Source organism: Coloeus monedula, assembly GCF_965178545.1.
Source record: "Coloeus monedula genome assembly, chromosome: 11".
Classification (NCBI taxonomy): Eukaryota; Metazoa; Chordata; class Aves; order Passeriformes; family Corvidae; genus Coloeus; species Coloeus monedula.
In genome coordinates this window covers 9,385,814-9,400,613 of record NC_138791.1, presented here as the reverse complement: position 1 = coordinate 9,400,613, position 14,800 = coordinate 9,385,814, and the positions used below count along the sequence as shown (strand labels likewise).

Genomic DNA, 14,800 nt, shown 5'->3' with positions numbered 1-14,800 from the left:
GTAGGTGATAATGTACTTAGCTGTAGAATAAATAATGGAATAAACTTTTTTGTGAGCATAGGTACTTAAGTGACTTTCATGGAAAGGTTTCAAAGCAGAAAAAAGATTTTAATTAACTGATCTTTACAGCATGTTCTGATGCAGGTTTTATTCTTCCTATGTTTTGGTAAGGGAGGTAGAAGCAGAAATAGGTTAATTCATAAAGTCTTCTATGATTTTAGACATAAATTGCCTTAAACTCAGCAGTTTAGATGACTCATCTAGAGTTTTGCTCATTTGGGGATAAATGGTTTGTCAGAGGCAGAGTGATAGAAGTTGCCAAACTTAGCATGTATCATGGATAATTTCTTGTCACTTTAGATTGTAAACTTATGAATCCTTTTTTTTTTTTTTTTGCAGGTGATGGATGATTACAATGTGATTGGTCGTTCGTTGTTTAAAAAGGAAACAAACATCCAAATTTTTGTGGGTCTGAAAGTGAAACTGTCTACAGGAGAAGATGGAATAATAGATGGTGGTTTTGGACAAAGTGGTAAATTTAAAATCCGAATTCCAGGTAGGTGCTTAGCAGCTAACAAATACTAATCTGTGTCAAGTGTAGAGGATGTTTCCATATTGCAAGGTAAAGTGCTACCAGTAATCTCCTGAAGTTTTGAAATCAGCTCATACCCAGTTGGAGCACTGATCTGGTGGGGACTGTACCTCTTCTAATTACATGATGGAGGCTGTGACTTACAGTGTGAGACCGAATGGCCTGAAGCCACATCCCCTGTGTCAACAAACTCAGGTCTCAAAATGACTTCTTGTTAAGTGGCAGTAACACAGGAATCATGCTGTGCCCAGAAAGGTTTGTGGTAATCTCTCCTCTCCTAATGTATGTGAACAAGTAAAAGAAAGCAAACCTGCAATCATTTTTACCTGTAGCTACTTATTAGATATAGTATATTGGATGCAAGTTCCTTAAATTGGCTGTTCTGCATGTTATTACCTAACTTGCCTTCAAGCAAGAACTGCTTGATAAATGGGTTTTTGGACATCTTGAGAGTTTTTTATTGTTCGTGTCTCCTGGTTTTATAATATTACGTACAACGGTATTTTTCATCCTTGGTGAATTACAGGAAGGATTTATGCCTCTGTAGGTTAGAGCATGGGAGATGATGGGTGCTAGAGTTTGTAAGTGTCATTACTGTTTTGGTTTTTTTCTCTTTCTTTTAAGGCAGGAGAGTAGTTCTGAGCCTTTTCAAAAGGCAATAATAGGTGTTGCATTTAACTCAGATTGCAGGATAAGATTTTAAAGATACCAGGCAATATTTTTGTATTTCTCTTGTGTCTTCACCCATTTGTCACTAGTTAATCCCCCATCCTCTTAGGGAGATGAGAAAGATTACTTCTGTTGAACAAATGGAGAAAAGAAATTATTGTGTTCTATGACAGCAAACAATCAACATAGCAATTGATCTACAGAGAAAGGTGAAGTTTCCTGATTTCTTGCAGAAGATGGTCTATTTTCCATTTAACTTAGAGTGTGATGCGACTGCTCTAATTTTGACCCTCTGCAAGTTTCCTTTCTTCTTCCTATTACAAGATAAGATTTTCTGACTATATAAAATATCTCATGTGTTCTATCCTAGCTGTACTTCTAGTTTTGTCATCAAATGCTAGACTTTTCAAGTAGGTCTGAGAGCCTAATTAGCGAAAATACACTTTTAAAGAAAAGGTTACACCAGATAGATGTTTGCTTCTAGTTTTCTGGTATAGAAGAGCTTGTAGGGATTCACTGAGGGTCCCTTCAGGTAGGTGATGAAATGATGCATAGATGACCTTAGAGCTGAAAATCAAGATGATGTCTTGCTTTAAAATATAGTTATGTAATGTTCTTAGTAACTTTTCTCTCCTGGAGGCAAAAATTTGATGAACAAAAAGAACAGGAGGATGGCATTTACATTGCTATTTCTACATTTTTGGATGGAGGAAATGGTTCTTCCTGGGACAGGGAGAAGCCTTATAAGGAGTCTTTGGCACCCTTGTGGATGTAAGCAGGAGCTGTAATTGTGAACCAGTAATAACATGAAGAAAATAGTATATAGATTTAGATAATGGCATTTTGCTCTGTCTATTGAGTTAGTGGGAAGAAATGATAGCTTTCACCAAGGTGTTTGTTATCTAATCTTGGTTACGCTCATCTGATGTTGAACAGCAGACCTTGAAAACAGAGGACCCTTTATGGTTTGTTCTTTCAATGAGAAGGATATGTAGGAGAATGCTAGAACTTAATACCTCTCTAAGGTAGGCAGAATAATACAACTTAGTTTGCTTTGCTTTAGTCTGGGTCAAACTTGGGTACTCTTGTTGTCTGGAAAGAAAAGGCAGTAGGTTAAATTAAGTCAGGTTAAGAGTATCAAGGAATGGGAAAGAAGCACAGGATTTGAAAGAGCCTAAAAACCTGTATCTTTAAGAGTTGCAGCGATTTGGGTGTAGGGGGAGGGCCATTGTTGTGATGCTGCTTGAGTCAACTGCAGTTCACATTCCTTTGTTAGATCAGTGTTGCTTTTTTAATGTGTCTGCATCCTGTTTGTGGGTTGGGGTTTTTTTTTTTAATTTAACTGGTCAGACTTTTCTCTCCCTTACCCCCCAACCTATTCTTCATCCTTGCCTCCTCTCATACAGTCTCTTACAGATTTTTTTGTGAAGAGCTTTTTAAAAATTTTTCTGAAGTAATTTTTCTGTGATTCCTTTGGAAATGTATCAGAGTGGGAGGGAAGGGAAGGAAATGTCCAGATTAAAAACTGCCTTGTACTGCCTCAGCCTGGCATTCAATCAGTCCTCTCATATTTAAAACCAGTCTTGAACTCTGGAACTGAGTTAGCTTGCTCAGCCAGTTGACCTGATGATAGCTGATGGCTGGTTTTAGAAACAAACCTCTCCATAGCAGTAAAAATTAAGTAGATGTGTCAGAGATTTGTGTCCTGACTACTAAAGGTAATGACAGACCATGGCACGCCTTAGTGTGTTGCATGGTCCCACTGGTGCCAACAGCACCCACTCACACGAGCAAGTGTTGGGCTCCCCTGGTGTTGTTCCAGACTCACTTGGAAGTGGCTTGTGTTTGCTTACAGATCAGCCTGGGAGCATTGTCTTATGTCATCTGTGGGCTGTAACTTGGCAGACCACAACTGGGAATGGCAGAACGTGGATCTGTTTCTTATTCTGGCACTGCTCGTGTGCAGCAATAAGGCAGATACTTCTCTCTGCTCTTCTGCTCTGTGAAATGCGGATAATTACTATCCATTCTGGAAAAAAACCCAAAATAATGAAATTCCTGATTTAGATTTGTTCCAGGCTTAGAGCATTAATATTTATTGAAAAGATGTAATTATCTTTCTTTAGATTACAAAAAACAAATCTAGAGTACAGCATGCAATTGGAAGTTCCTCAGTCGCTGAGAGATGTCAGTAGTTTGGAAGAAATTCAGGGAAGAGCAGCAAGAATGCTGGAGAGGCTGAAGGGATTGATTTATGAGGGGAAGAAGATGAAAAGAAATGCATGAAACTTGGTTAAATGATGTCTGAGCAGGAGATATGATTATCTGCAAGTATTTGAAGAACATAAGAGAAGAATCCCTTAGGGTGGTCCAAGGAGGTGGAAGCAAAGCTTAATAACATGAAATAAAGCAAAATGTAACTTGGCTATTGAGAGATGTTATTTAGCAGAGATGTCGTGCACTGCCAGATCATCTCTGCAGAGGAAGATGATGAATTGCAGTTTGACAATACTCATGTGTCGTTTGCCTGGATGTTTGCTCATGCAGGGTAAAATGGGCAGGCAGCAGGGTGGTGGGTGAAAGTACGATTTATTTTTCATCTCACTTCTGGTTTTGTGTCCAGGCATGCTTTTATTGCTTGAATGACAAGGTACAACCTACTTTCTAGAATGTTTGCACCATCATCTGAAAGAAAAAAGCCAGTATTTGCTGGCAGATCTGCTGTTCTGTAGGGCTCCGTTGTGGAGCTGTTTGTGCTTTAACTGAGGGCAAAGTTTCAAGGCCTGTTAATTGACAGGATCATGCTTCCTTTCCAGTCTGGTTGCATGATCAAATGCATAAGAAGGGGGACATAATCTCTAAACTCACAAGAGAGTTTTGCTTAGTTTAACAAGCTGCTTAAAAAGCAAACAGGATTTGAAAGGCAATTTAAACTACACTGCTTTTAAAGTTATTCTTTGTGTGGATGAGGGAGTGAGCTACTGATGGGGCACTGCTTGCTGAGGTGGGTGATATGTGGCAGCTGTTTTAGTTGTAAATGGAAGACTGTATAGGGTAAATGAGTGAAAAGTATTGTTCAAGAACAAGTTTGGGGAGACAGGAACTGTATGTTTAAGTGTCTTATTCTAAAGAAGATAAAAGCTAACAATGACAGTCTTTGGAAAATGCTTATTTCAACATACCTCGCACCAAGGAATGTTGTGCCAGCTGATAAGAAATTTAGAGGAAAGTTCAGCAAATCATTTTGAGTAACCTAGTGCTAATTGTGGATTTTATTTAACTGTCTCTCACCCAAGAACTGACCCTGTAAAACTCTTCTTGGTTTGCAAAATCATGATCTGTTGATGTGTGTCTTGACATCTTCTAAAAGATTGACTTTCGATATGCCCATTTCTTTGGTTTTGGCTCATTGCATCTGTATTATTGCTTGATTATTGTAAAACTTAGCAACTTTTAAAATTTAATTGGAGCATGTGTGATATCTCAGGCGTGGTTCACTTTCTTTTCTGTCTAATTGCTAGTGAAGTGTTCATCCTTTCTGAGGCACTGCAATGTGTTCAATTGCCATTCTCCTCTTTTTAACTAAAAATTGCTATACACGACTTAGTTAAGAGCTACCTTATTTCTTAATGTGAAAGAAGCAGTGCATATCTAACACTCCTTAGGGCTGAACACATTTCTGAATTGAGGAAATTTAAATGTAATAAAAGACACTTTTCATAAGAGATACAAATGAGAATGTTGGAGTACAAGCTTTGTGGCTTTGCTGTTCATTTTAGCCATACAGGATAACAGGAATTTTAAGTTTCTTAAAACAGGTGAAGACAAACTGGTTTATGACTTTGTCTTTTGTTCAGTAACTTTTTGCCTTGCACTTGAGAGAACAAGTCCATTTCAGTGTTTCCACTGCTTGTCATGGTAAGAGGGATTGAATGTGCCATAAAAGTCTGTTCTGAAGTACCAGCACAGATGTGCTCCCTAACCCAGGACACAGCACCTCTGGGATCCAGCTGTGTTGGTATAACATGACATAGAGGGGTCAGAATTAAGCAAAGTGCCTTGTTCTTGAGAATTCCTTGTATTCTTATGTGTGGAGTCGAGGGTAGAAATGCAGAATATGTTTCCCCTTCAGCATATTGTGGATTTGGTGCATCTTTGGTGGTTTATTTTGCCACTTTTTTCATTGGATGAGATCCCACACTGGCTTGCAAAGTACTTAATGACATAGTGGGAGAGCTGTGATGTAAGAGCTGTACATGAACAGCACTACTTTGCATAATTTCAATTCCAGTTAAAACTGAGGGTTTAAAAGTGGGATTCAACTTTTTTTTCAGTATTTTTTAGCACTTAAGCAAGGAAGTTGACTAGAGGTTGAATAGCATGAGGGAAATTAAAGGTATATGAAGATTGAAAAATGCAACAGTAAAATAACGTGTGTATCACGTTGTCTTCTGTAATCTCCTCCTTAAGACCTATCTTAATTGTATTCTTTTCTGATATTCAGGTTGTTTTTATTACTATTCAAAGTATATGTCACTTTGTTCAGGTAGGTCTCAACACCCCAACAGAGCTGGCATTTGTGGAATGTTACTTTCAGGGGTTTGGGTTTTCCTTAACAACTGTAGGAGACAAACTTTAAATGGTTCACTGTAGATAAATGTCAAATTCCCAACTCTGTGATTTAGAGGGTACTCCTTACTGACATCAGCAGGAATGGGGCAGTCGAAACCTTTTCATTGCACAGAGAATAATTAAACATCCTGTCACTAAGCAGCATACCTTTTTTGTGGGAGATCTTGACATTTGGAATTCTTTGCTTGTGTTGCATTAGAATAGGATAATCTTCTCTTACGCCAAATGGAATTTAGGCACATTTCATGTCCTTGTTTTCCCAGCCTGGCTCCTGTTTTAATAAAGGAAAATAAAAAATTGTTGGCTGCAAGGGTCTGGTGGGTTGCCATCCCTGTCAGAATCAGGTGAGGCTGAGCAGGATTTCAGTCAAGAGGAGAAACAAAAGCCCAAGGGCAAAGAAATCTGTGTAGCTGTGTTTTATTTAAAAGCTGGAGATTAGCTCTGCTTGTTCTTTCACAGTCTCTTTTCCCCTACCCTCTAAACCAAACAAAACCTAAAATCCTTAAGGGGTACTTCAGGCATAAATCTCCTTCTCTCCATTTTGTGAAAGTTGGCTGGTGTACTATGGACAGAGGCTGGGAGAGGATTGCTGCCAGGGAGGCATCACTTCCTTGTGTGATCCCCTCTTGAGCAGATTAAACTGTAGTGATGTGGAAGTCCTGGTGACCACATAGGAACTAGGAGTTGGTGCTGCATTTACACAAAAAGGTTGGCCTGAAGGAATCGAGCCTACCTTTTGAGTAGTGACATCGTGTGAGCCCATGTTGACCTTTGAAGCTGAATAACCAGATTTATTGGCCTTAGAGTGTTCTTGTGGAATCAAAGTCGAGATTTGTGCACGTTCCTTCTGAATGAAAACAGAAGTCAAGGAAATGTTAACTTACTAACTGCCTGTCTGCCTTGTTCATGTTAGGATTGGGAGATCCTGGTCTTGTCTGCAGTGACAGGATTGCAGGAATCTCTGAACTCAGAGCTCTGAAGGGGGAATGTGTTGATAGTAAGATTGGTTTCACAGGCAGCAGGTCATTGCACACAAGAGCAGATGCTGTTCCCAGGGGAGGTTATGACTCTTTGAAGTTTCCATTGGAGTGTGTGTCCAGCAGGTTGTTTTTCTGGGATCAAGCAGACGTGGATTATGGAATTATCAGGCATCAGGTGATGTAGCAGCATTTGAGTGTGTTGGCAAGAAAAGAGTCCAGCTCCTGTGTAAGCCCTTGTGTTGGGTACAGTATAGGCTACACAGTGATCCTGTGGGTCATTGAAAAGAATGAGAGGGAGCCTTTTATTTTACTGCCACCCACCCTTTCTATTCTTGTGCAAGAGGAGCTTAATGGAAGTGTCATTAGTGCAACAGAAGGAACATTGGTGGTTCTGCAGCACATGGTGCTACTGCAGCGTTTCTTCCCTACTCACCACATCACACCAGTAACCATCACACTCCGCTCCAGGGTGGTGCCTTCAGGAAGAAGCACTATTGCTCTCTCACCTATCCTTCCATGGCAGTAAAGAGCAGCGTGTACTGAACTCCTTTTGCTCCCCTAAGTAGCAAAGCACCTCACACTTGCACAAGTGTGAGCTCAGCCCCAAAGCAAACTGAGCTTTGCTGCCTGTTGGGTTTGTGTTTAGTTTATTTCTGTCCTACTCAGTAGAGAGTGTTCTTCTGAGCTTACTGTTTGTATGTGGAAAGCAGTAAGGATGTAGGTGCTGCCTCCATCTATGAAGAAAATTACCTTTAAAAAACAAGGCGGTGAAGTTAAGCATTTAAAATTTCAGATACAAAAAAGAATATCTTAATTAGCTCTTCATTGTGAGATGCATTATGATACCAGCTCTAATTAAGTGATTGCATTCCCCATGCTGACACACACAAGGAAAACTTTGCTGGTTTTGGGTGGTGCTTTGTAATTGACCTGTTGCCCTGTACTGAGGGTTTTTTTTCTCCTCAGTGAGTAATCAACTGCTTTATTTTTTGCGTTTCACTGGAGTCCTGCTGTAAATATGAAATTAATTATTTGTGCTATTTATGGGGAAAAAAATCCTATTAAGAAAATAAAAGAATTCCAGCAGATGGGATTTGTTTGACCATAAGGTATCTTAACTTCTACAGATTTTACCACTTGGGAAACGGAAAAAAACCACAACCCACAACCAAAAGAAACCCCACTTGGCAATCACTTGCATACATTTTTTCTTAATATTTGCTTCCAATCTCCATTGAGTCTCCCTTCACTTTGACTTTTTGCTAATGCTCTCACCTCTCTCCTGTTTGCCTCTGTTCTTTATTCATCTGCTACTGCATCCCCTGCCCATCTTTCTTGGTCCCTGAAGTTGGATGCCAGTAACAGCTTATTTTTTCTTCAAATATTTCTACCAGCATTTTCAGGCTTCTGTAGGGATGTGCAAGGTAGAGGCAATTTTTCTGACCTGTGGATGTTCTAGTGCTGCAATATTGTGAGCTCTTGAAAGGAAGGGCTGAAGGGAAAATCCAGTCTAGCTCTGTGCCTGAGATTGCCCTCTGCAGATGGAGGCTGTTGGGAATTGAGCTGCCAAAATAGTCTGCTCCAAGTGCATTCTAATTAAGTTTCCCTTTTTGCTTCCAAGAACAGCAATTGCTCTACTAGTTACCCTGAAGTTAAGCTTCAAATCCCCGTTGCAAAATAGAAAGATGCTATAATAGCATTTGTTTATCTTAATTTGAGGATAAAATCGGGATCTGATAGTGTGGGGAGAGCTTGGGAGCCGACTGTGGGTTTTTATAAGTATTTTTGAAACTGAACAGTTGTTTCAGTTGGCAGTGACATTGGTAGTCAGCTGTCCAAAGTACTCACGATCATAAGCCCCCAAAGAATGATTTTCCTTTTATTAAAAAAAAAAAAAATCTGTAAGGATTGTTTCTTTTCTTAGATAAACTCAGGTCATATATAAGATTCTCCTAAGCCACAAGAGCTAGATACATAAACTAAACAAACTGAGATTTGCACTCAGTTGCATGTTTTTAGGATCTGGGATTTCAAAAGAGGTGCACTTATCTTGAGATTTGTGGTAAAACTGAGAGCTGGAAATGCTGCTGTGTATAATAACCTTACTTCTGTGTAGAGTCTCTTGTGGTCATAAGTCTTTCCAGTTAATCCAGGCTTTGTTATTTTGGGGGAATGTAGTTATTGTGGAAAGTTGCATTCCCTGGGAGAAAATAAGCATCTTGCATATTTAGGGCTGTTACTTTGCTGAATTTTGAATAATTATAACAGCGACTGTAAGCTCTTGGAGCCCATTGCCCAGTGCAGCTCTCTGGCAGGACATGTCTGCAGTGGATATGCCCAAACAGGCAGCTCTATTTGCCTGTATTTGTTCTGTGCTTGTATTTGCCATCACATCACCATTAACTTACTTGGGCACCATTTCCAAATTATCTAATGCCTTTTGGCCCCATGCTGCTGTTATGTAAACTGCTGCTGTTGGGCTGTTGTGAGTCTTGCCTCACATGCTTCGGAAATCCTTTGTTCAGTGGGGTTCCTTTGCTGAAGGTTACCTTTTTTGAAGAAAAAACAGGGAAAAAAATCCAACATGTGGGTGGGAGGCAAAATTAAATATTCAAAATGAAGAATTGAACGAGTTTATTTCCCCTGTAAAAGCAATCCTACCCTGTTTTGCATATGTGATGGTTCCATAAACACACAGCTGCAGAATAGAACCATATTCAGGTTTTAAAAATTCTGCTGCATTTTTATTTTGGACATTTTTCACTTTAAGTGGAGGTGCCTTGCACAGTCACTACAACCCAAATATCCTGTTCCTTACAGACCAAATTCTTCATTTAATTTTGGCTTCACTGGTTTTATGCTGCTGAAGTTGCAAACAGTTTGGATTAGAACAGGGCGTGGAACAACATGATTGCTCTTACATTCATGAAATAGTAGAGAAGTTTAATGTACCACACATCCTGCACACAAGAGCAGGATGCATGTGCTGCCTTCTGTCTGTTCTTTGTTGTTGTCCTTTTTAGGTGTTTCATTTTGCAAATTCAATACATGCTTGCTGTAATTTCAAGTGTGAATATATCTTTTTCTTGAAAAAGAATATAACTAACAGTGAGTTTTATTAAGTGTCTCTACAGTTTGGCTGAGCAACCTTAGAGCATCAAAAAATAATAATTTGGTAATACTTTGTATCTCCTAGAACAAATGGGAATATATATATATATTTAATTTTGTTCTCATATACTTGCCTTTGCGGGTTTGGGATACTTCATTGAGTGCCTTGGAAAAAATTACAGAAGGAACAAATTACAGTTTCTTCTGAAGAGTGAAAAAACATAGATGTCATAAAAATTTCTGTTGGTTTACTGCTGCTCAGTTAAGCATTGTCCTTCTGGGAAGGAAGGGCCCTTTTTCTTGCTGAGGACTTAGCTGATGTCAGTACAGCTAAATGTGAGGGATTCAGAGGATCCCTGTGGATTCGGGTACATGACCAAACTGCCCAAATATGGTACTTTTTAAAGTGATCCTTAAATTCTCCCAAAAATGTGCAGGGGATTTACACAATTTATAATTGCTTCTTTTGATGTTTAAGGTGGAATTTTACTTTCAAGGGTTACTTTTTTTGATGAGAGATGACTGAAATACTCTGTAGACAGGTGGACCAAGGGTCTCAGGATGAGCTGGTCAGGAGGAGCTCGCTCTGTCCTATTTGTAGCAGGCAGCTTTCTCCAGGAAAGCTGTTTCTCTTGTTTACGTAGAGAACGGAAGTAGAAGCCACGAATCTAAATTTTGTGTTGCCAGGTCTGTAGTTTATTTATACAATACCAAAGAAGGAATTATTTCTTTTATCTTTATTTCTGCTTTCTTGTGTGCAAAACGGGATGCTAGTTTTTGGATGTTACAGTTCTCACTCATGGCTTTGCAGTATCTGGGTGGAAAATACTCAGGTTCCAAGCCTTTACCTATCTTTGATCTTATTAAAAGTCTCCACAAGGGTCATTCATGCATTCAGGTTGCCTCCTTGCCATGAAATTTCTCTCCCTTTCTGTAAACTGTTTGTGCTCGTTTACTTGATTTTGATCGTTCATCCCCTGGGCCTTTCACCTTCCCTTTCCACCAGTGTTTGTTCTAATAGCTTTTTGAAGTCTGAGTAAAAACATACACCACAGGGGCTTCCTGGAGGCATAGAGCTTTGTGGTTTGCAAATTGTAGAGTATTTGAAGTATTGACTCGCAACAGTGGCCAGTGCGCAGTGGATGAGAACTGTTGTGTGACAAGGACGTTAACCTTGAGAGCCTGATCCATGTTTTGAGTTTGGGGACAAAAAAAAAAAGTTGTTCTTAATAGTATGCATTGATTTCAAGGAAGTCTGTGTAAAGCAGTCTTTGGTTTGTGTTTTCACAAAGGGATTTGAGTGTTTAATAAAGAATAGGAAATGACTGGAGCTTCAATAGACCTGTTTTGATAGGGGGGGCTCTGCTGTAACATGATTTTGTATAATGTTATACATAAGCAACAAAAGCATTTCCTGCCTGTAGCTACAGTGTTATTGCATTTAAAGAAAAAAATCTGCAAAAAATACTTTTAAAAGTACTTAATACATGGAATAAAAATTATAGGTAAAGTAGAGAAGACCATCATCCTGCTTAGAAAAGTCTTTCATACAATATCTGAAGTTGTAACTTCAATCCTAAGAATTCCAGATTGCATGCTTTTGTGCTATCGGTTTTATGACAATATTTTTTTTAACCTCTGAGCCCTCAATTCCCCCACCCTTTCCCCTCATCCCCCTCAACTATTCCAGAGTAGCAAATCAAGACAACTTGGTGATTTGGAGAACCTGTTCTTTCCTCTTACAACTGATGAGTTACCCAGTTTGGTGGTTTTTGGTTTTTTTTTTTTTTTTTTGATGTTTAACCCTAGTCCATTTCTACTCTCTCCTCTCTGCTCAGTTTCCTCTCTGGCCATTTGCCTTTTCTTAACTTCTGCAGCCCCTTTCCCTGTCCTTTCCCACAGAACCCTGAGCAGCCTCTGCTGCTTTTTAAGGGTTTTTTAATAAGGTAAATAGATAAATGTACATATATGATCTATGCCATCCCTTTGATTAGTTTGTTGTTCCATCCTGAACTATGCCATTGTATGTAAATGAAGAACGTTGTTTGTGTGGTGCAGGCTTTTGCTGTGCACCTGAGGATTTTTAATTCAGTACGAGTTTGCTGCCAGGTATGTATTTACTCCTCAGTGCATTTGTTTACCTTCTCAGCTTTCTATCTGTGAAAGAACAACAACATTCTGTCTCCCTAATATGGCCAGTTGATGCATGGATGTGTTAGGCAAGGGACTGTTTGCCTGCTGAAGTATCAGCTCATCAGGACTGGTATTACAGCATGAATGCAGCCTGAAGAATATGCATTTGTTTTCTTTATGATTGCAATGAATTATGTTTTCAAGCTCCCACAATGGTAACATGGGCTGTGCCAAGCAACATGTGCCAGGCTTAAGAGAAGAAGATGTTTTTTCAGGACTGGAAATGTGCTAAAGAATGCAAGTTCCTGCTGACATGAGAGCAGGCTGTATATCATGAACTGGGGATTTTCTTTTCATGGCTCATTACAATTGACTGTTCTCACAAGTACCTCCTTAGAAGATGTACGAAGATTATAGTCCCTTTGGAGTTCATGTGGAAATGGATGCCTGCTTCCCCAATCCCAGACTTCTTTCCCCTAGTTTTTTTTCATATTTTCCTTGTTATGCTCTGAAGTGAGTAGTTTGCGGACATAATGTAATTGGATTTAGTTGTGGGTTTTATTTTTCTGTCTTGAAATTGTGCACATTCAGAGCAAGATTGACTTATTCAGTAAATTATCAGTTTTTATTTTTTACTTGAAGTGAGATTTAAGCTTGGATTTATTTATTTATTTAAAATTGGATTTATTTATTTATTATCTCTGTTGAGCTACTCTTCCTTTTAAGAGAAGTTGAATATTTTTAAGAACATTTTTCCAGTGACCAAGGTCAAATAGAAAGTTTTTTTGAGAAAATACTAAAATATGTATATAATTTAATATTTGCCAATTTATTCCTGTGAAAAATCAAATTAATTTTTCACATCTGTGAAAATACAACAGCTTGACTATTTCTGTTCAGTTGAGCATTGTGCAATTCGCTAATGTTTAATTTTAAATATGCGATTAGATTTCAGAGTAAATGTATGCTGGGGCAAAAGCAAGAGTGAGTCTCTTTTAGAACTTATTTCTTATAAGCACAGAAAAAAAATAGTTTCATTTGGCATTTGGAAAAAATTATAGGTAGATTAACAAGATCTTAAATGTCTTTTCTGTAAGATTTTGAGCTTTAATAAATACTGATACTTGTAAGAAGACTATGCTGTAGAGTTTTGCAAATGATTTTGGTTGAATAACCTTATTTTCGCTAATCTTCAGAAAGAAAGGATGGATTTGTAGTATACACAAATGATTGCTTTTCGGGTGGCTGAGAAATGAGAGAAATCTTGTAAACATGGTGAGGGAGGGTCTGTGTTCTTCAGACTCTGAAGTTTCCTGGTTTTGCTTGCTGATGGCTGGGAATCTTCTGTTAAAGACCTGTTGATTCTCTCTGTATTTAAAGCTTTTACTCTTATATACTAGGTTTTGATTTCAGGACACACATACATATGGATTACACATAGAAAAAGTAGAAGCATGTTATGGATTCCCTGCTACTTTCATTGAACCAGGTAGTTAGGATTGGCTTGGGGAGGAAAAGGAGGAAAAGACCATCTGTAAGCAAATTGATGGAGGGTATTTCAGTCCACCCCTGCTGATTATTTCTAATTGAAGCTGTCTGAGCCAGTCTTAATACAATTTAGTTATCGCCAGCCAGAAGGATTTTATTTATGGAACAGGGCCTGTTGGAACTTCCTCCGACCCCAGAGAAGCTGTGAATGAGAGAGAGCTGATCAAGCAGGCATGCCTGGCTAGTGTATGCATTTCTTTAATAAGGCAGGGATTGATGTCTTTTGCAGTTCAGGGGTTAGGTAAACAGCAGTCCCTCGGTTCAAGGCTCTCCATGTTCGGTTGTTTGTTTATACGGATCTCAGAAGGTTAGCTTAGCCTTCTTGACATCCCAGGGGAGCTTTCCTGACCATGCTATAACCTCATCTGCTCCAAAGTTGCTCAGGAGGTGTCACATGGCCTTTTAGGAAAGGTACTGGCTGAATGGAGTGTGCAGCTCAGACCTGGTCTCGAGGAAAGGTGGATGTAATCAGAGTGGCTGGAACACTGGGTCTGTCTTCAGGAGCTCATAAATAATTTGCACGTGTAGCGTACGTAACTACTGTGCTTTCATTCTCAGACTTGGTACTTGCACACAAAGATGACAACAGCATGCAACTCAGGCTCTTACTGAATTGCAGTTCTGAGAAATCAGTGACATACGTGACTAATTTCACCAAAACTTTGAGGTTAAGTCTTACTAATTTGTGCTTCTATTGACTTGGCAGTGGTAGTCCATTAAATTGAATGGGATAAACCCCAAATAAATAAGTAGCTATGTTAATAATTTTTTATTTAAAAAATTAGTGATGATTGCGTGTTGAACAATACAGAGAGTTAAAGCATGCATCTCATTAGGCTCATTTTCATAGCTATTGTATCCCAGTGTTCTTCCTCCACAGAGAATGATGACAGTCACATGAGAAATGAGAAAGGAATGGTGCAAATTCATCTGGGTCTTATTGCAGTGTAGTTCTGATGAGTAGAGTTGTTCTGGAATTTGAGGATGACTTTGCTCAGGGTTAGAAGTGTGCTTTATCACATGTGGGCCTGGCTGCTTTTAAAATGTGACATGTTATGAAGTTGGCTTAAATCCCAGAATTTGTTGAATTAGTTTTTGCTGATTTGATGTCTGGTTATTCGTACTTCTTCTGCAG

At 39.0% G+C, this 14,800-nt stretch overlaps 1 protein-coding gene across 1 annotated transcript in view; it reads left to right on the top strand.

Annotated features, from left to right (window-relative positions):
* EEFSEC (eukaryotic elongation factor, selenocysteine-tRNA specific) overlaps positions 1–14,800 on the top strand; it is a 124,468-nt gene that overhangs the window by 80,732 nt on the left and 28,936 nt on the right. Inside the window, exon 6 of the mRNA XM_082289000.1 lies at positions 400–556. Within this exon, the coding sequence (XP_082145126.1) occupies positions 400–556 (157 nt within the window). The remainder of the gene's footprint in view (positions 1–399; positions 557–14,800) is intronic.